Source organism: Hypanus sabinus, chromosome 2 (assembly GCF_030144855.1).
Source record: "Hypanus sabinus isolate sHypSab1 chromosome 2, sHypSab1.hap1, whole genome shotgun sequence".
Lineage (NCBI taxonomy): Eukaryota > Metazoa > Chordata > Chondrichthyes > Myliobatiformes > Dasyatidae > Hypanus > Hypanus sabinus.
Window position 1 is genome coordinate 185,761,317 of NC_082707.1, and position 22,451 is coordinate 185,783,767.

General features: G+C 42.5%; 1 protein-coding gene across 2 annotated transcripts in view; it reads left to right on the forward strand.

The window, feature by feature from the left end:
* Nucleotides 1-22,451, forward strand: part of ston2 (stonin 2) — a 147,805-nt gene that overhangs the window by 17,604 nt on the left and 107,750 nt on the right. Inside the window, exons 1-3 of one of the 2 annotated variants that reach the window (XM_059961426.1) lie at nucleotides 8,757-8,882; nucleotides 12,543-12,793; nucleotides 15,019-15,228. In XM_059961426.1, the coding sequence (XP_059817409.1) occupies nucleotides 12,706-12,793; nucleotides 15,019-15,228 (298 nt within the window). In that variant the 5' untranslated portion in view covers nucleotides 8,757-8,882; nucleotides 12,543-12,705. Of the gene's footprint in view, nucleotides 1-8,756; nucleotides 8,883-12,542; nucleotides 12,794-15,018; nucleotides 15,229-22,451 lie in introns of those variants that run through there. The other variant, XM_059961418.1, reaches the window with a different exon arrangement.

The window sequence follows — 22,451 nt, forward strand, 5'->3', positions numbered from 1 at the left end:
CGTAATATAGTAACTTAAACCAGGTAGGGCAGATGGAGTTTAATGCTGATAAGTGTGAGGAGGTACATTTTGGTAGGATTAATCAAAATAGGACATACATGGTAAATGGTAGGTCATTGAGGAATGCAGTAGAACATAATGATTTAGGAATAATGGTGCATAGTTCCCTGAAGGTAGAATCTCATGTGGATAGGGTGGTGAAGAAAGCTTTTGGTATGTTAGCCTTTATAAATCAGAGCATTGAGTATAGGAGTTGGGATGTAATGTTAAAATTGTACAAGACATTGGTAAGGCCAAATTTGGAGTATTGTGTACAGTTCAGGTCACTGAATTATAGGAAAGTTATCAACAAAATAGAGAGAGTACAGAGGACATTTACTAGAATGTTACCTGGGTTTCAGCACCTAAGTTACAGAGAAAGGTTGAACAAGTTAGGTCTTTATTCTTTGGAGCATAGAAGGTTGAGGGGGTACTTGATAGAGATATTTAAAATTATGAGGGGGATAGATAGAGTTGACGTGGATAGGCCTTTTCATTTGAGAGTAGGGGAGATTCAAACAAGAGGACATGAGTTGAGAGTTAGGGGGCAAAAGTTTAGGGGTAACACAAGGGGGAACTTCTTTACTCAGAGAGTGGTAGCTGTGTGGAACGAGCTTCCAGTAGAAGTGGTAGAGGCAGATTCGATATTGTTATTTTAAAAAAAAATTGGATAGGTACATGGACAGGAAAGGAATGGAGGTTTATAGGCTGTATGCAGGTTGGTGGGACGAGGTGAGAGTAAGCGTTTGGCACGGACTAGAAGGGCCGAGATGGCCTGTTTCTGTGCTGTAATTGTTATATGGTTAAATCAAGAGTTAACGGTGTAATGCATATATAGGGGTAAATATATAAATCCCCAAACTTCTTCAAGCTTAGGTGGTAAGTGATTGTCGTATGATGGTATGTAAGAAAGTTCAGTTCAGTTTAATCCACTGAATTTGAAGTGAGAGATATTTGTAATCCAAACAAACAGGTGTTGTCGATCTTACCGTTGTCCTCCGAATCCTCACGTGAAATATCACGTGAGCTTATCACAAAAGGGACCATCTTCAAGTGAACCACCATCCAGGCAAGGGTCGACACACCAGTAGATTCCACAAGGTTACTCCAATCACACACAACATGATAGCCACTTAATCCAGTTCCACGACATACGAAATAACTGATTTGCCACCAGGGTGCCTTTCTTCAGTGAACTACCACACCCAGACAAAGGATAAACACATGTGGTATTCACAAAGGTTTTCCCCTCACCAGAGAACCACTCCTGTGGATTAACTATGTGACAATCATACTTTCGTATCTGAATGGAAACAAACTCACCCCTTACGGGCTACTTGGAGAGACAGTCCAAACAGTGATCTCTTTGTCACTAGGTTTCTTCTGTTTCAACCTTCCTCTCCTCTCTGCAAGCTTCTTCTAGTTGCAGCAACTTGTGAGAGTCATTTATCAATACTCTGGATCAATCTCAACTCACCCCTTTGGGCTACTGAAAGTTTAAACTGACTCACTGGTCTTCCATTGACCGAATCCATCTTGACTCTGACTCTTGTCTTTCTGTGTGTGTCTCTGTGTCCTTGTATATTCAAAATGAGCAGCGTGAAACCATAAACATTCATTGTCCATCAAATAAATCCACCTCTCTCACCGTAGTAACCAAGCAACTCTGCAGTCAGCAGAAGTTCAGCAGTGTCTAAAACTCACTCATTCTTTCAGCGTTTTAAAGTTATAGTCCACAGAAAAAATGAACCCTAGGGTATATAACATCAGCAAACTTAGATTTACTACATTTGGTCCCCTCTTCAGATTGTTAATGTGTACGGTAAACAGTTGCAGGCCCGGCACCAACCCCTTTGGCACACTTCTCACCACTGATTGCCAACCAGAGTAACACCCATGTATCCCAACTCTCTGCTTTCTATTATTTATCTAATCCTCTATCCATGCTAATACATCACCCCCGGTTATATGCATCCTTAAAATGCTTTAGAATTTTCCTTAATTTCGTCTGCCAGAGATGTTGTTTACATTCTAGATACTTCCCTGTAACTTCTATATTTCTGTTAAGCTACCCTACTTCTTTAAGTTTGCCATATATTTTGTTTGACACTTGCTCTCTATCCCTTGCTATCTATGGTTTTTTGGATCTTAGCTCTGTAATTAAAATAGGTAAAATATTTTTGTTAATTAACAAACCAATTCTGACTGAAGTGTAAAGCGATAGAATGTTTACTTGGTGCTGTGTTTGAATCAACAAGTGGTAGTTACTTTTTCTGCCTTTTTTTTCCCGATGAAGGGTCTCAGCCCAAAACATCAACTGTTTATTCCTCTCCGTAGAAGTTGCCCGATATGCTGAGTTCCTCTAGTTTTTGTATTTGTTGCTTTGAATTTCCAGCATCTGCAGAATCTCTTGTCTTGATAGTTACTTATTTTCATTTCTGTTCCTCTCAACTGCTCAGATGTTTCTCTTTGTCTCCACTATAACTTGACTGGGTTGAGTTTACCATTCAGAACTCATCTTTTCCTTAGTTGTATTCTTGAGGACTTGAAGGAATACAAGTTTTCTTGGCTTTGCTGTCATTTTGACTGTTGTGAAGTTGTGAAGAGACCGGTTAATTAATACACATCAGAACCAGTACATTTAGCAAATTTTCATGGAAATAGTTAAACTGGTATTTAAAGAAAGGTATAAACTGAATAACAAATTATGTATTAAAATAAAATACAGTACAAATTGGAGTACTACCAATATTACAACATTAGGAACTGTATAGTTCCTAATAGTTATCAACAGAGGAATTTATCCTTTGTATGCAATGAACAAAACCAGCGCAGACACCTAGTGCAGATAATGGTCTGACTTCATACTATGCTTTTAATGATTGCATCCCCAAAATCTTTATTTTCATTGTAACGAAGTTCAAAGTAAAATTTATTATCAGAGTATGCACATCACCATATACAACCCTGAGGTTCTTTTTCTGCGGGCATACTTAGCAATAGAAGAGGAACAGTTAACTAAACAAACTGTGCAAATGCAGATATAAATAAATAGCAATAAATAATGAGCATGAAAAGCTCATTTTGTTCAAGAGTCTAATGGTTGAGGAGAAGTAACTGTTCTTGAACCCAGTAGTACAAGTCCTGAGGTACCTATACCTTCAACCTGAATGCAGCAACAAGAACAGAGCATGGTCTGGCTGATGAGGATCTTTGATAGATGCTGCTTTTCTACGGCAACTCTTCATGTTGATGTACTTAATGGTTGGGAGGGTTTTACCCGTGATATACTTGGTTGAATTCATTACCTTTTGTAGGATTTTCTGCTCAAAGACATTGGTGTCCCCATACCAGGCCATAATGCAGCACATTCAAGATGATTGTTGATACCTTCAAATTCTTCTTCATTCCTCACTTGTTGATGTAGTGAAGTTGTTTCATTTTCACTCCCAGCTGTTTCTGGCAACTTGAACCCTGATGACTTGAAACCACAGTGAGTAAAACAGTTCTGAATGACCTTACTGGTTATTTCCCACCAAATATCAGTGACAAGAATCACTGCTTTTTGAACCCAAACACATGCAACTGATGCTATTTTAAAAACTATTCGCTCTAAGCACAGTATGGTATCTAATAGCCACAGAGGTGCACATGACTGATGCTAGTTAGAACCTGTTTGGCAACAGCCTTCTCTTCCAATTAAATGGTATAGTATCTCATATGGAATCCTGGCAATTTTCTTGATTTTTTTTTTGTTGTTCTCTGAGATGCCCCAAATAAGCAGATGCCCTGATTAACTGGAATCCACAGTACATGTATACTGCCAAATGAAACAACATTCCTCTGAACCAAGGTGCACAATCCAGTACATATAACTCTTACACACTACACAAAGTAATATCATCACAACAAAATTAGCAAGTAATAAAATATTCCAGACAATTGACATTTAGCATAGGATGCATCTACAACACAGGTGAAGACTATAACACTGCTGGCGCTTCATAAGTGATGAGACCTTGGAGTTCTGTACTCTCATGGCCTGGGGGAAGAAACTGTTTCCTATCCTAAAACTTGTATTGAAGTTACATTACCTCTGGTAGGAGGTAAAAAGAAATTGTGGAATGGATTGAAGGAAGGAAGGAATTAGGAAATTTAATTCCTTTGGCAAAAATAATAAATTAAATATAATATATCCAGCTATTTCTTTACTAATGAAATACAGCAGTAGCAAACATGATGTGAATGTTCTGTTATTTCCAAAAAGTAAAACAACTTGTAATTTCCCAAGAATGCAAGATTACAGTGAAGAGTTTTAAAGTTTCAAAGAGCATGTATCTCCATTTACAATCCTGAGAATTTTTTTTTCTGTGGACATTGATAGAAAATACAAGAAACACAATAGAATCAATGAAAGACTGTGCTCAACTTGATGGACAAACAACAAATGTGCAAAAGGCAACACCAGTGTAAATACAAGAAGTGTGTGTGTATGTGTTTATCTATCTATCTATCATTTTATTTATATTATATATATTAAATAAAAAATTAAATAAGCATTAGACCTCTCACTGCTACGGGCGGAAGTTCCCACTTGCTTCAAAAAGGCAACAATTATACCAGTGCCTGAGAAGAATAATTTGGGCTGCCTTAATGACTATCACCCAGTAGCATTCACATCGACAGTGATGAAATGCTTTGAGAGGTTGGTCTGACTAGACTGAACTCCTGCCTCAGCAAGGGCCTGGATCCATTGCAATTTGTCTATCGCCACAATAGGTCAATGGCAGACGCAATTTCCATGGCTCTCCACATGGCTTTAGACCACCTGGACAACACAAACACCTACATCAGGATGCTGTTCCATCGACTACAGTTCAACATTTAATACCATCATTCCCACAATCCTGACTGAGAAGTTGCAGAAACTGGGCCTCTGTACCTCCCTCTGCAATTGAATCCTCAACTTCCTAACCAGAAGACCACAATCTGTGTGGATTGGTGATAACATATCATCCTCGCTGAAGATCAACATTGGTGCACCTCAGGGGTGTGTGCTTAGCCCACTGCTCTACTCTCTCTATACCCATGACTGTGTGGTCAGGCATAGCTCAAATACCATTTACAAATTTGCTGATGATACAACCATTGTTGGTAGAATCTCAGGTGGTGGCAAGAGGGCATATAGGAGTGAGATATGCCAAAGAGTGGAATGGTGCCACAGCAACAACCTGACACTCAACGTCAGTAAGACGAAAGAGCCAATTGTAGACTTCAGGAAGGGTAAGATGCACCAATCCTCATAGAGAGATCAGAAGTGGAGAGAGTGAGCAGCTTCGTTCCTGGGTGTCAAGATCTCTGAGGATCTAACCTGGTCCCAACATATCTATGTAGTTATAGAGAAGGCATGACAGCGGCTATACTTCATTAAGAGTTTGAAGAGATTTGTCATGTCAACTGTTATGAATGTACCACAGCTCTGAGTGGCCGAAGGGTGCGGGGTAGCCCCCTCCTTTGTGAGAATCACAAGATCACTATTGAGTCCGTTCAGGAGACCCAGGAAATGAGAGAAAGACATGCAGAATTCCCAAAGAGTGGAATGTGTCCTGGCCTCCGAGAGGTGGACCCATTGATACCGGCTATTGTCTCTTGGAGACGGACTTGTGCGATGCATCGAAGCCCCAGGCAATGAACCAAGGGAGAGGTTGGTGGAGAGATTCCATCATCTCAACCTGATTGACATCTGAGACCCTGTGAGTCAGGATAAAAGAGGGTCTGGGGAACAGCCCCTACAGACGCACCAGAAGAAACGCTAGCGATCCCGTAATAGCGAAAGCCGGTGGGAAGGCCACGTGCGTTCGGTTCCATTTGCCCCGGAATCGGTGTGCCTTTACCACGGAAGAACAGTTTTTAGCTAACAGCGGGGAAATCAACTCCCAATGACTCTCGAAGGATTGACATCATAAAAAGACTGGGCAAGTTTTAACCCGTCTTTCTCTCAAACCGAAACGCTGCAGCTTGAACGAGCTAAAAGTGACTCTTATATTTCCATCGGACAATACATTATCCCTTAGACAACGATAGAGCTATTTCTTATTGATTATTATTATACCAGCGCTTGTAGATTTAGTATTGACGACGTATATTATCTGTATGCTTGCTTTGATATTATTTTGTGTATTTTTATCAATAAATACTGTTAAAAATAGTACCATCAGACTTCAACGGACCTCTCTATCTTTGCTGGTAAGTGACCCAGTTACGGGGTACGTAACACCACAAATACACTCAAAAACCTCTATATTTGTACTATGTCCAACAGGTTGCATCACTGTCTGGTATGGAGGGGCTACAGCACAGGACTGAGAGAAGCTGCAGTAGGTTGTAAATCTCGTCAGCTCCATCTTAGGCACCAGCCTACAAAGTACCCAGGACATCTTTAGGGAGCGGTGTCTCAGAAAGGCAGTGTCCATTATTCAGGACCTCCAGCACCCAGGACATGCCCTTTTCTCACTGTTACCATCAGGTAGGAGGTACAGAAGCCTGAAGGCACACACTCAGCACTTCAGGAACAGCTTCTTCCCCTCTGCCATCTGATTCCTAAATGGACATTGAAGCTTTGGACTCTACCTCACTTTTGTTAATATACAGTATTTATGTTTTTGCATGTTTTTAAAAATCTATTCAGTATACACAATTGATTTACTGGTTACTTATTTTAATTTTTTCTTTTCTCTGCTAGATTATGTATTGCATTGAACTGCTGCTGCTAAGTTTACAAATTCCACATCACATGCCGATGATAATAAACCTAATTCTGATATCAAGAACATGAGATGAAGAGTCCTTCAAAGTGAGACAAAGGTTGTGGGTACAGTTCAGTGATGAGGCAAGTGAAGTTTTCCCTTTTGGTTCAAGACCCTGATGGTTGAGGGGTAATAACTGTTCCTGAACCTGGTCATGTGGGTCCTGAGTCTCCTGTAGCACCTTATTGATGGCAACAGTGAGAAGGGAACATAGCCTGAATGGTGGGAGATTCTTTGGTGATGGATGCGGTTTCCTTGTAACAGTGCTCCATGTAAATATGCTCAATGGTGGGGAGGGCTTTACCTGTGATGGACTGGGCTGTGGATACATCTTGCAAGCTTTTTCCATTCAAGAGCATTGGCGTTTACATTCCGGGTTGCGATGCAGCCAGTCAATATACTCTCATCATACATCCATAGAAGTTTATCAAAGTTTTAGATGACCTGCTGAATCTTTGCAAACTTCTAAGAAAGTAGAGGTGCTGCCATGTTTTCTTTGTAATAGCATTTATGTGCTGGACCCAGGAGAGATCCTCTGAAATGATGACAGTGAGGAATGTGACGTTGCTGACCCCCTCCAGCTCTGATCTCTCAGTGACCTTCGGTTTCCTCCTCCTGAAACAGTAATCAGTAATTTGTCTTGCTGACATTGAATGAGAAATTGTAATAGCACACTCAGCCAGATTTTCATAATATGCTTCTTCTAGTAGCAAAACTATGTTCCCAGCTTGTTGCAAGTTCTTACTTAAATGAGCATGGAATTCCTAGTAACTTAAATGAGCACGGAATTCCTAGTAACTTAAATTATAAAGTGTATTTATCATTTAGTTTTCCACGGTAGCTATTTAAAACATTCTATACATTGAAGGTTTTTTTTTTGTCAAAATCATTGAAGGGAAGTCTTTGTGCACAGAAGTTATATGACTCTGAAGTCACATTAATCATCAGTCCTGACAAAGAGTTTCAGCCTGAAACATCGATAGCGCTTCTCCCTATAGATCAGGGGTGGGCAAACTTTTTGAGGGCCACAAAGGGTTCTAAAATTTGACAGGGGGGCTGGACCAGGAGCAGATGGACGGAGTGTTTTGGTAATACACCTCATAAGAGAAAATAAAATATCATGGGATATGTAGAAAACATGAGCTTTAATTTCAATTGAAAATGAACAAATGCATTACAACAAAATATCTGTCTTTGAAGTCCCATGGTATTTAGCTATTTATTGAAATGACTTTTAAAACACTGAAAATTAAATGAATAAAATACAGCTTTTTTTAATAGTAACAGTTATTATTTTAAAGCACTGAAAATTCTGTTATCCTTCAAGATATTATCATCATCACTCTCCTCCTGACTGTCTTTATTTCAAAAACGGTAGGAGATGCAGGTCTACTTGTCCTGCTCCTTCTTATTCAATTGTCCCGTGCCAAAACTGTGAGAGTGCGCCAGTATGCGGAGCTCTGTGCTCGCAAATCCCCGCAGGCTATCTCCCTTAGTCGGAATGCTGGCTAATTGTGAGCCGGTTCGGATGTGCCAGGAAATGGGTTGCCACAAGGTCACAAAGTAAAGCGCAAATGTGGAGTAATACGCTGCACCTCAACAAAGGTCAATGTATATAGAGTATGTCATCTATTGGGAAAGCGCCAGAATTGCAGGGAAAAAACGTTAACAAGGTTTATTAATATAATTTCATCAAGTTAAAAAGCTTAACGGGCCGCATATGGCCCGCGGGCCGTAGTTTGCCCTTGCCTGCTATAGATGCTACCTGGCCTGGTGCATTCCACCAGCATTTTGTGTGTGTTGCTTGAATTTCCAGCATCTGCAGATTTCCTTGTGATTGTGAAGTCTTTCAAGTTGTTTCTGTGGGTTTACTGTTCAAAACTTCTCTTTTTTTGTAATCTCTAAAGGGGAAGTGAGAAATCTGGCTACATAAAATACATGATCTGCCAATCTCTGCTAGTCTGCTGTGGAAGTCGGTACCCAGTGTCTGCAAAGCTTAGAAGTCCACTGAGGTCAAAGAAGACAGTCCGTGATGGGGTTAGAGGATTGTTTGTGTGTAATGTGGGTGTGAGGGAGGGAGGAGCAGAGCTTGTTTTGCTTTTGTTGCTTGGTGTGTTCTGTGTTACTCTGCTGAGCATCGTGGGTATGCTGTGAGCTGCCCCAACACATCCTTGGGTGTGTTGGTTGTTAACTGTATGATGCAATGTACATGTGATAAATAAATTTGAATCTGAAATCTGAATTTGAATACTGTTTAGTAATGTCCATACATTTTGTATACTGGAAAAAATGCACTGAAACAGGTCAGGCAGCATTTTTTAAAAGCTATATATTGTTGAGCAAGGATTGTGTATTCATATATAGTGCAAAGTTGTATGACATGCTGGCCGCATCAGTTTTGGCAAAATGTTCAATTTGCAGTTTTTTTTAAAATGGATACAATATTTGCATTAGTTCTCAGAAGCAATCTTTTGATAGCTTTTTTCCTTGACAGAAGCAGTTTCAGTTCTAATACAGCATAAGCATCTATCTGACAGTGTAAACCAAAATACCTAGATAGGCTAGTCACACAAAGCAGAACAAATCCAGTCCAGTTAATAACATGCCAACAATCTTCTATTAATCATCAGCGAGGTGATAATGGATGTTACTCATAATGCCACCAAGCAGAACTTACAATAAACAATAGGTGCAGAAGTAGACCATTCAGCCCTTCGAGCCTGCACCGCAATTTTGAGATCATGGCTGATATTCTACTATCAATACCCGGTTCCTGCCTTGTCCCCATATCCCTTGATTCCCCTGTCCATAAGATACCTTTCTAGCTCCTTCTTGAAAGCATCCAGAGAATTGGCCTCCACTGCCTTCCGAGGCAGTGCATTCCAGACCCCCACAACTCTCTGGGAGAAGAAGTATTTCCTTAACTCTGTCCTAAATGACCTACCCCTTATTCTCAAACCATGCCCTCTGGTACTGGACTCTCCCAGCATCTGGAACATATTTCCTGCCTCTATCTTGTCCAATCCCTTAATAATCTTATATGTTGCAATCAGATCCCCTCTCAATCTCCTTAATTCCAGTGTGTACAAGCCCAGTCTCTCTAACCTCACTGCGTAAGACAGTCCAGACATCCCAGGAATTAACCTTGTGAATCTACGCTGCACTTCCTCTACAGCCAGGATGTCCTTCCTTGACCCTGGAGACCAAAACTGTACACAATACTCCAGGTGTGGTTCACCAGGGCCCTGTACAAATGCAAGAGGATTTCCTTGCTCTTGTACTCAATTCCCTTTGTAATAAAGGCCAACGTTCCATTAGCCTTCTTCCCATTAGCCTTCTTCCCTGCCTGCTGCACTTGCTCATTCACCTTCAGTGACTGATGAATAAGGACTCCTAGATCTCTTTGTATTTCTCCCTTACCTAACTTTACACCATTCAGATAATAATCTGCCTTCCTGTTCTTACTCCCAAAGTGGATAACCTCACACTTATTCACATTAAACGTCATCTGCCAAGTATCTGCCCACTCACCCAGCCTATCCTGAATTCTCCTAACATCCTTATCACATGTCACACTGCCACCCAGCTTAGTATCATCAGCAAACTTGCTGATGTTATTCTCAATGCCTTCATCTAAATCGTTGACGTAAATCATAAACAGCTGTGGTCCCAATACCGAGCCCTGTGGCACCCCACTAGTCACCACCTGCCATTCCCAGAAACACCTGTTCACCGCTACCCTTTGCTTTCTGTCTGCCAACCAGTTTTCTATCCATGTCAATGTCTTTCCCCCCAATGCCATGAGCTTTGATTTTACCCACCAATCTCCTATGTGGGACCTTATCAAATGCCTTCTGAAAATCGAGGTACACTACATCTTACATTAAATGTGTGCCCAGTGCTCAGTTTGAAATTTCTCCACACCCTTAATTCCAAAACTTCCTGTCTTGGTAGAGATTAGCAGAAAGAACAGAGGTGGCAAGGTGAGAGTGACTGTACACAAGTCATATTTTAGTAATTATGTTCCTCAAGGCAGTATCATTGGCCAAGCATCTGTTTTTATTTTAAAAATTTTTTTTAAAATTTAGAGATACAGCGTGGAGCAGGCCCTTACAGCCCAACAAACTGCACTACCCAGTAACTCATCTGTTTGATGCTAGCCTAATCACGGGAAAATTTACAATGACCAGTTAACTGGCTAACTGCTACATCTTTGAAATGAAACCCGGAGGAAATATTGGTTCATTACTAACCATTTTCATGGACAGATTAAGTTTTGCAGCTAACTGTGTGATAATGAACAAGCTTTTCTCCAGATGCCAGAAATCTTGAGCAAGACAGACAAAATGCTGGAGGAACTCAACAGGTCAGGCAGCATCTGTGGAGTGGAATAAACAGTCTGTTTCCAGTCAAGACCCTTCATCAAAGGAAAGAAAGAGGGTAGAAACTAGAACAAGGTGGTGGAGTGAGAGGAAGGAATACAATCTGAGACGAGGTGAGGAGGAAGGCAGATGGATTGAGGAGGAGAATGAAGTGAGCTGGGAAGTGATAGCTGTAAGAGGTAAAGGACTGAAGGAGTTCGATAGGAAAGGACAGTGGACCACAGAAGAAAGGGAAGGAGGAGGGGAACCAAAGGAAGGTGATGAGCAGATTAGGAGAAAGGAAAGGGTGAGGGGAGAACCAGAATAGGGAATGGAGGGAATAGAGAAAGGGGGGTGGGTGAGAAATTACTGTGTTAAGAAAATTGATGTTGATGCTGCCAGGTTGGAGGCTACTCAGATGGAATATGAGGTGTTGCTCCTTCAACCTGAGTTTGGCTTCATTATGGCAGTAGAGGAGGTACATGTGAGAATTCCAAAATGTTCACAGGTTTCTATTTCCACAGATTCTCCTTAATCAGCTGAGTTGTTCAAATATTAGAACTTTTGTTTTAAATCAGTGCCCCTTGAGCCACTGGTTGATGGAAACAGCTTTCCTCTGTAGTTGCCAACCTGTAGTACATCACCACTTAAAGTGACACCCTTCTAATGCAGTGGCATTGCTATTTGAGTTTTTTGCATTTAACATTCTGGGGGTCCAGAAACTTAACTGAGCTAGCCATATGAGTACTATGGTGCAAAGATAGGTCAGAGCTGGAGTGATTCCATATCTCCTTTTATTTCTACTCATGATGGGTAACTCAGATAGACAACCAATGATTGAAATGTCTCCTGAAATACTCAAGGTTTGGTTTCACTGAGTTCACTATACAATTAAAAACATTTTCTCTTTCCACTGTTACTGCTGGTACCAGTGAGTGTTATCAAGTTTTATTTTTTCCTATTTCAGATTTTCAGCATATGGAGATTTTTGCTTTTGCTCTTGTGCTGGATGGGCATTCTGTTTAATCTCTCTGCTTCTATCAAAGTAACAATGTGTATACATCGTATGCTCATGGTTTTTGACTGATTAAATATTTGAAAAGTATGAGCTTGAACTACATTGCTAAGCAAGTAATTTATCAATATGTGCACAGTTGAAATTGTATTTAGCAGTTGCTTCCCACTGAACTATTATGCTGAAGCCCACATAAGAGGAAATTGAATATGTAATTTTAAAGTGTGTAACTTGACTTTTTCACTTTCAAGTTTAACTTGTGTGAATGGGTACCTCCCCCACCCCCCAAAGACCCTAATTACTTGTTTTCTCTTAAAACAGTGACATTTTGAATTTGTGCCATGATTTTGAAAATCGAGGAGTTGCCAAGGAAACTTAAGTTGTTCTGGATGTTTCCTTGTGTTTGCTGGATGACAAAAGTTGGCCTTCAACTTCACCACCACATGGTATTATTCAGTGTAATATTGCAGTGACAATTGCAACAATGTTGTCTGGTAATGTGATAGCTACCCAGAGATCAGCGTGGGTCTCCTTTGATGATACACAATGCACAGTGGATGGAGGAGGTTCAGGTAAAATCAGTTTATTTCAAGGAAAAGTGATATACATGTGTAGTTTTTCCAGATCATATTACTGAAACTAAATTATAATAAAGTTTTATCAATCAGCACTACTGTTTAAGCTTTATTTCAACTGTGCCATTTTATTCTTGTTTTATTTCAAGTTAAACCACCACAATTGTTCCCAAGATTCTCAGTTCAATTTAAAAAAAATGGCTTGCTATTTCTTTTTTAAAAAGAAGAAAATGCACCTTTTATTTGAGCACACGCCTGAATTCCACCCTTCCAATATACTGCAGTTCAGCAAAATACAGTGGATTCTGGTTAATTTGGCCAATGGTTAGTCAGGGCAGCTGCTTACTTGGGACAACTCTTAAAGAATGAAAACTAATTGAGAAAATAACTGGGATTTCCTTTGCTTATTTGGGACTCTATGCTGCTTAATTGGGGCAGGAGACTGTTGCCGAACAGTTCCTAACTAGCATCAGACATGCACTTGTGTGGCTGTTTAACAGCACTGTGCTTAGAGTGAAGAATTTTTAAATAGTGTTAGTTGTGTGCGTCTGTGTGTAAAGGGCAGTAATTTTTGGTGAGAAATAAACAGTAAGTCAATTCGGAACTCAAGCATTCAGGCTTGGAGATGACAAACAGGAATGAAAATGAAACTATTTAACTACTTCAAGAAGTTAGGAATTTCAAAAAAAATCTGATAGTATTGATAATCATGTTGAATGTTGCAATAAAATAATGATTTGGAGCATTTTATGAAGGTGTGCTGGTTTTGTTCATTTACAGTCAAATGAACGTAGCAATGTACACTGGATGAATTCCTCTGTCAATAACTGTTAGGAACTAATACAGGTTTATATAACTGTAGTAATATTGCTAGTGTTCTAATTTGTATTGTATTTCATTTAAATACATAATTTGTCACAGTTAAATGGTAGTTCGTCATTTTTTTTAATGCCTTAACTATTTCCACGAAATTTTGGCTAATTGGGACAGGTGCTTAATTAGGCCAAAATGTTGTGGTCCCAATTAAGCAGAATCCACTGTATCATATTTAATTTGTAGAGAATGTTTTTATTTTCTATATCCAAATAACATTTTGTGCATGTTGATTATTTTAAATGGGACAAAATTGCATAGAGCAAATATTTATTTTTATCACTTGCACTATCAGATTCATAAAGTGATAAGGAAAATATAGACTACTATTATTAGTTCTTTGAACAGACTACATTCTTTTTAACATTATTTTTAACGTGATTAACATCATCTTTCATTTAATTTTATACCCTAAGACATGACAGCAAAATTAGGCCATTTAGCCTATTGAGACAAGTATATGGAGGAATTTAACATGGGGGGGGGGGGGGTATATGGGAGGCAGAGTTTGAGGGCCAAACATTGTGGGCCAAAGGGCCTGTAATGTGCTGTATTATTCTATGTTCTATGAGTCTGCTCTGCCATTCCATCCTGGCTGATTTATTTTCCGTGAACACCATTCTTCTGCCTTCTCCCTTGTAAATATTTCACACTCCTACTAATCAATAACTTGCTGAGCTCCACTTTAAGTATACCCAATGACTTGCCCCCCCACCACAGATGTGTGTGGCAATAAATTCCACAAATTCTCCTCCCTCTGGCTAAAGAAATTCCTCATCAGCACTATTCTAAAGGGACATCACTCTGTTCTGAGGATGTGCCCTTTAGTTCTAGACTTGCACATTATAGGATATATCCTCTTCACCTCCATTTTATCTGGTATTTCAATATTCGATAGGTTTCAATGTGATCCCTCCTCATTCTTCTAAACTCCAATGAATACAGGCTCAGAGCCATCAAACACTCCGAAAACATTAACCCTTTCATTCCTGTGATCATCCTTTTGAACCTTCTCTGGACCAACTCCAATGCCAGCACATCCTTTCTTAGATTAGAAGCCCAAAATTGCTCACAATACCTTATTGTGGTATGACCAATATCTTTTAAAGCATCAGTATTACCTCCTTGTTTTTCATGTTCTAGGCCTCTCAAAATGAATTTAATATTTCACTTGTCCTGGACTTTGAGTTCAAACACGAATAGTTGATTTCGGTGCCAACTTCATGGGCTGTTTAAGTTGTTTCAATTGCTTTTAAAATTAAACTCTGTATATTGATGTATGTAGTTATTTGTGCATAAGATTAGTAGAACTTGTCAGATAATATGAAAATACACTTTTTGACTTACAGTTGGAGACCACAGAAAATATTCCCCTGTCTCGGGTACATTGTTTGAAGATGATAATTATCAGGATAACACATTTCATGATTCCTCTTCGTCAATTCAACATCAGCATAGCACAGTGTGCATGACGGAAACAGCATCTGTCCCCAGTGAATGGATCAAGTTTGATGATCAGCCCTGGCCTATTCTTTCGCCACTTCGCCCACAATCAACAGGTTGGTGATTAGCCTAAGAGTGTGATTTAATTTGGATTTTCTTACTTCAATCAGTGTATCCCATCTAAATGATAGAAGTGGTCTCCATAACTGGTTTGACCTCATTTGTGTACTTGGTTTTTCTTGTGTTCCTAGAATTGAAGATCTTTAATCATTTGATTTGACCCAATATTATTCTGACACTCTTCCCTTTCTTTGTCAACAAATATGTCGTTGTGATCATTTGGCCCATCAGGACATTTTGGTCACGATTTTAGTTTAGATTTCATTGTTGAGTTTTAATACCTGCTCACTGGTCTGTTTGGTTCACTCAGTCATTGTTACAGTTTTGCTATAAGGCATTGCTTTCTACTTTCGTTCCTACAAAAACCTCAAGCATATATAAAGACAATGAAGTGACAACTCTGTAGGTGTAAAACCTACAAGAATATTGAGTTGTTCAAATAAGAAGTTTGCCAATCAGTTGTTCATTGTGAAGTTAAGAGAAGCATTAGAACACTTGCATGAAAGCTTCTTTTAACATGCTTTTAGATCTCTCTGTCCCTCTGGAAGTGTGATGCTGTTAAATTGCCTCAAACCTTTGATGTGCACTGGGAACTATGACTTTGGCTCTAGACTGACTTATACAGCACAGGAACAGACTCTTCAGCCCTTTACATAACTACAATCTTTTTGCAGGTCTATATTAATCATAGTTGCCCATATTGTGTGTATATATCCTTCCCTATTTAAGTACCTCCTAAATATAGTGATGGTATCAGGATGCAGTCAATGATAATGTCTGTGATTCTTTAATGGACACGAAGCTTAAATTGTCCTGCTCTAGTATCACATCTTGTCTGAGCGACCACAATGATTATTGCCGGGAAACTTCCACTTTCAAGTTGCAATGTGAAAATCAGATATTCATCATCAAATTAGATTGTGTACTTATCCCCAGAGTGCCTTTGAAACCCAATGGTTCTTGAATTGCCATTTAGTTTCTTTCCTCAGTACTCTACTGCTCATCACAGTCAAAAGCTGGAGTTTTTATTTTGATCTGAACCTGGGGGGGTGGGGGGGGGAATTATTTGCTGATTCAGCGGAAGGGAGAACCATTAAAGTGCTTTTTTTTTTCTTGCCTTTTTTTGGCTTGAAGCCATAGAGCTTTCAGTCCATGAGATCAAAAACATTGCTCTAAAAGGCACTATATTGATTTTTTTTTCCTCCAGTAAATAAATGCTAGCTATGATAACTTAAAGGAATGGGAACTTCAAAACAGTGTGTTTATTTTGATGCCCCATGTATGGCAATCCATAAAAATACTTTAAAATATTTTATGTATACTTTATTCTACAAGCAAAATGGATTTAATTTATATTTTCTAAGTTAACCATGAATATTTTCTGCTAGTGGTTGAGTCAGAATCTGGATTATTGTCACTGGCATATGTTATGAAATTTTTTGGTGGTTGAATATTTGGGAACCTGTGGCAGTGCATTATAACACTTCTAGCAGCTGAGTTGACACCACAAGTAGAGCTGCAGCCTTACAGCTCCAAACACCTAGGTTCTGTCCTCACCCCCTGAGCTGTGTGTTTTTCTTGAGATTGCTTAGAATTGTACGGCATAGAAATGTCCCTTAACCTGTCACAGCCATACTGACCACTTCTGTCTGTCCATACCAATTTTATTTGCCTGCACTAAATTTGTTTCACTCTTTTCCTTGCCAATTCAGAAGCTTGCCTTAATATTTCTTAAACATACTGATTGCATCTGATTCCAACAACACTCTACCAACACTGCTGATAATGAGTTTGTTATCAGCCATTATATTTTTTAAATCCTGAAATTCCTGCCTCTCATGGACAGAAATAGTCAATTTCTGTGATGTACAACTTTGTCTCTCAACTTAAAACTACATCCTCTTGTTTTTAATACCATTTCCATGGGGGAGAAAGATTCTAACAATTTACTCTAGCTGTGCCTCATAGATTTATATAATTCTGTCATGTCACACCTCAGCCTGCTTCACTCCAGGGAATGTAACCCAAACAACTCAATTACTCACTATAAAGTCCTCTGGCAACAGCATAGTGAATCTCCTCTCACTCTTTCTTGTGCAGCCACAAACTTGTTGTGTGGAGGCAAGAAATGCACACTGTACTCATGGTGTTGCCCAACTTCCAGAACACTGACGTTACCCTCACTGTTCTCAAATTCCCTGGCTTGTCCTCGTAGCCCTTGTTAAATAAAAGCACATTAGCCAGCCTCCTCCCTTCTTTATCTCAACTCTAGCTAAGGAGGATACCGAGATTCTCTGCTAGGGCACTGCAATTTCTTTCCTTGCTTCCCATAACATCTTAGGATATATCAGAGAAAGCTCCCACTCAATTGTCACTTGCCTTTATTGGTGAGTAGCAAGTTTGAAATTGTTCCTTTCAATAACATTTCTGTTAACATTGATCACAAATACAGAGTGAAATTTACAAAAGAAATAGTTTCGTATAACAGCACGAAAATTGAATTTTCCAGTTCCAGGTAACCTACTCCACACCCTTCCTCTGGATCTACCCAGTTCCTCCTCCTAGCCGCACCATTTTCCCAGCCCCTCACCTACCCTTTCCCTCCCACGGTTGTTCCTTTCTGTCTTAACCTCTATTATTTGTCTCCTTACCTCTCCAAACAGATTCCTTTCCCTTTATTGCCTCCATTTATCACCTCCCAGCCTCAACTGCTATCTCCACTCTTCCTTCCTCTATCTGTATATCACCCATCCTCATTTGGACATCTTTGCCAATCCTTACCCTGCTCTTCCCCTCACCTCTTTATACAGGCTATCTCCACTAGCTTTCAATCTCCTTGAAAGATCCTGACTCAAATCTTACAGCTTCCAACATTTGTAGTATCCTGTGTTTGCATGCTAGGATACATTTGGTCGATGTAACTACAGGATCTCCATTGCCACTAAATCTATAATGTTGATATATTCCAGGGTACCATTGTATCACTGTTTGAACTCATTTCAGTCCATGCCCCCTCCAGGGTAGAAAAAAAAATCACTTAAAACCTCACTTTTTCCTGTGACTCAACACGTAGATCTTTAAGGGGATCTACTCTCTCCCTATGGAACTGGACTCTCTGACGGTGGTGTCTGAAAAGAGGATGCTGTCCAAGTTGCATGCCATCTTGGACAATGACTCCCATCCACTCCATAATGTACTGGTTAGGCACAGGAGTATATTCAGCCAGAGACTCATTCCACCAAGATGTAACACTGAGCGTCATAGGAAGTCATTCCTGCCTGTGGCCATCAAACCTTACAACTCCTCCCTCGGAGTGTCAGACACTCTGAGCCAATAGGCTGGTCCTGGACTTATTTCCACTTGGCATGATTAACTTATTTTTATTTAATTATTTATGGTTCTATATTACTATATTTCTACACTATTCTTGGTTGGCGTGGCTGTAACAAAACCCAATTTCCCTCAGGATCAATAAAGTATGCCTGTCTGTCTATCTACCCCTTTTCCCCTTAATATACTCATAGAATCTTGTATTTATTTGCCAGGGATAGTTGTACCTCTCTCTTGCCCTCTTAACTTCCTCCTTAAGAGTCCTCGGATATCCCTTATACTTAAAGAACTCTCTCTTGATCTCGGCTGCCTATAGCTGACATAGAACACTATTTTCTGAATTGGTATCTCATTAGCAAAGATGCCTTAATCTTGCCAGTCCTGTTATTCAGTCTGGTCTTGAATTCTTCCTATTGTGGCAACCTACTTCCTAGCGCACTCAAACCGGCTCACAAATAGCCAGCACGCCGGCACAAAGGCTCGTCCCAAAAGGGTGCCAGGTCTGCTTCACCAACAAAGGGAAAAGCCTGCGGGGGATTGTGAGTACGTGCCCTCTACAGCATCCGCACCCGGGGAGGGCGGGATCAGGGAGGCTTTAAAGCAAGGCTGTGAAGTTCGAATAAAATCTTCTTTAACTGCAGTTTACCAACTCCGTGTCGTTATTTTAGTGCTACAAACGATTTTTGGACCGGAGATGACCGACGCCGCATCTGTTCATGCAGTTTCTTTGAAACTGCCAAGCTTCTGGACGCTGCGACCTCACCTCTGGTTCCAGCAAGCAGAAGCCCAATTCCACATTCGGCAGGTAACCTAAGAGGACACATGTTACTACTACGTGGTGAGCTCCCTCGACCAGGACACAGCGGCCCAGGTTGAGGAGTTCGTACAGTCTTTCCCAGCGGACGGCAAGTACACGAAATTCAAAGCCCTGCTCATAAGGACTTTCGGACTCTCACAGCACGAGTGGGCTGCCCGTTTACAGCACCTGGATGGCTTGGGAGACAGACCTTCATCGGCTTTAATGAATGAGATGTTACCTCTGGCCAGCGGACACAAACCCTGCCTCATGTTTGAGCAGGCATTCCTGGAGCAGCTGCCCAGGGACATACATCTGTTGCTGTCCGACGCGGATTTCAGCGACCTCTGGAAGGTGGCAGCCCGGGCGGACTTGCTGTGGAACGCCAAGAAGGTGAGTGGGGCATCCATCACACAGATCACCAGGCCACGCTCCCAGCAGCAAACCAGACCAGGCCCGGCCACAGAACCCGCTAACCCCAGAGGCAGGGGTGGGGAGCCCAACGAACAATGGTGTTTCTACCACCAGCAGTGGGGCGCAGAAGCCCGCAGCTGTAGCCCGCCCTGCAAGTTCCCGGGAAACGCCAGGGCCAGCCGCCGCTGATGGCTATGGCGGCTGGCCATTGGGATAGCCTCCTGTATGTGTGGGACAAGAGGTTGGGACGCCTTTTTTGGTCGACACCGGTGCCGAGATCAGCGTCTTACCTCCGAAGAGTTACGACACCCGCAACAGGGCACTGGGTCCCCCCCCCCCCCCGAGGGCCGCGAATGGCAGCACAGTAAGGATCTGCGGCACCCATACGGTGCAGCTACAGTTCGGCTCCAGCCGCTTCACATGGGACTTCACACTGGCTGCCGTAGCCCAACCGCTTCTGGGTGCGGATTTTTTGCGGGCTCACAGCCTGCTGGTCAACCTGCCAAGGCAGAGACCTTTCAGACGTTCTCCCTGGGAGAAGCCCAGTTGCCAGCCCCACACCTCGACTCCATCATGCTGTCTGACAACGACTTCACCAGAGTCCTGGCGGATTTCCCATTGGTTCTGACACCGCAGTTCACGGCAGCCATGCCCCGACACGGCGTACAGTACCACATCCCAACCCAGGAACCACCCCTCCACGCCCGTGCTCGGTGGCTTCCCCCGGACAAGCTCCAACTGGCGAAGGAGGAGTTCAAGAGGATGGAGGAATTGGGGATCATCCGGCGGTCCGACAGCCCATGGGCCTCCCCCCTGCACATGGTGCCCAAAGCGACAGGGGGTTGGAGACCATGCGGCGACTACCGCAGGCTGAATGAGGCTACCACACCGGACCACTACCCTGTGTCGCACATTCAGGACTTTGCAGCAAACCTGCACGGCGCACGTATCTTCTCCAAGGTAGACCTCATCCGGGGATACCATCAAATCCCGATGCATCTGGACGACGTCCCCAAAACGGCTCTCATCACCCCGTTCGGCCTTTTCGAGTTCTTCCGCATGCTGTTCGGCCTGAAGAATGCCGCACAGACGTTCCAGCGGTTAATGGACGCGGTGGGACGTGACCTGGACTTCGCATTCATCTATTTGGACGACATCCTCATAGCCAGCAGCAGTCGTCAGGAGCATCTGTCCCACCTCCGTCAACTCTATGCCTGACTGACTGAATACAGTCTAACAATCAACCCGGCCAAATGCCTGTTCGGGCTCAACACCATCGATTTCCTGGGCCACAGGATTACTAAAGATGGGGCAACCCCTCTGCCCGCTAAGGTAGACGTGGTCAGCCATTTCCCCCGACCCACCACAATCAAAGGCCTTCAGGAATTTGTAGGTATGGTCAATTTCTACCACCGCTTCCTCCCTTCAGTTGCCCGAATCATGCACCCCCTGTTCGCCCTGCTGTTGGGTCCGGGCAAGGACATTATTTGTGACAAGGAGTCCGCCGCTGCTTTCATTCAAACGAAGGAAGCCTTGGCGAATGCCGCGATGCTAGTGCACCCCAGAACGGACATCCCTACCGCCCTCACAGTGGACGCATCTAACACAGCAGTCGGTGGGGTGCTGGAACAACTCATCACGGGTCGCTGGCAACCCCTGGCGTTTTTCAGCAAACACCTGCGGCCACCCGAGCTCAAATACAGTGCTTTTGACCGGGAACTGTTGGCGCTATACCTGGCAATCCGGCATTTCAGGTACTTCTTAGAAGGTAGGCCCTTCACCGCGTTCACGGACCACAAGCCACTTACCTTTACGTTCACGAATGTGTCCAATCCCTGGTCATCCCGCCAGCAGTGCCATCTGTCCTACATCTCTGAATACACGACGGATGTCCGGCACGTCTCAGGTAAGGACAATGTCGTGGCGGACGCGCTCTGTCACCCTAACATTCATGCCCTTTCCCAAGGGGTAGACTTTGAGGCGCTGGCAGAGGCGCAGCAGGCAGACGAGGAGATCCTGAGTTACAGAACCGCAGTCTCCGGTTTGCAGCTCCAGGACCTCCCTGTAGGCCCAGGTGAGAGGGCCCTACTCTGTGATGTCGCCTCCGGCCAGCCCAGTCCCATCGTCCTGGCACCTTGGCAGTGATGTGTTTTCGACTCCATTCATAACTTAGCGCACCCCTCCATCAGGACAATCGTCCGGATGGTCTCCAGCAGGTTCATTTGGCACAGACTCCGCAAGCAGGTCAGTGAGTGGGCCAGAACATGCATGCACTGCCAGACAGCCAAGGTGCAGCGGCACACCAAAGCTCTGCCGTAGCAGTTCCACCCCACCCACCGGTGTTTCGACCACATTCATGTGGATATCGTGGGCCCCCTGCCAGTGTCGCGCAGAGCGCGGCACCTCCTCACTATCGTGGACCAGTTCACAAGATGGCCAGAGGCGACCCCGCTCACCGACACCACCTCCGAATCTTGCGCCCAGGCACTGATCGCCACCTGGGTGTCCTGCTTTGGGGTACCGGCCCACATTACCTCCGACAGAGGTGCCCAGTTCACCTCCAGCCTGTGGTCAGCTGTGGCCAGCCTTTTGGGGACACAGCTGCACCACACCACTGCCTACCACCCACAGTCGAACGGCCTGGTGGAGCGTTTCCACCGTCACCTAAAGTCGGCTCTC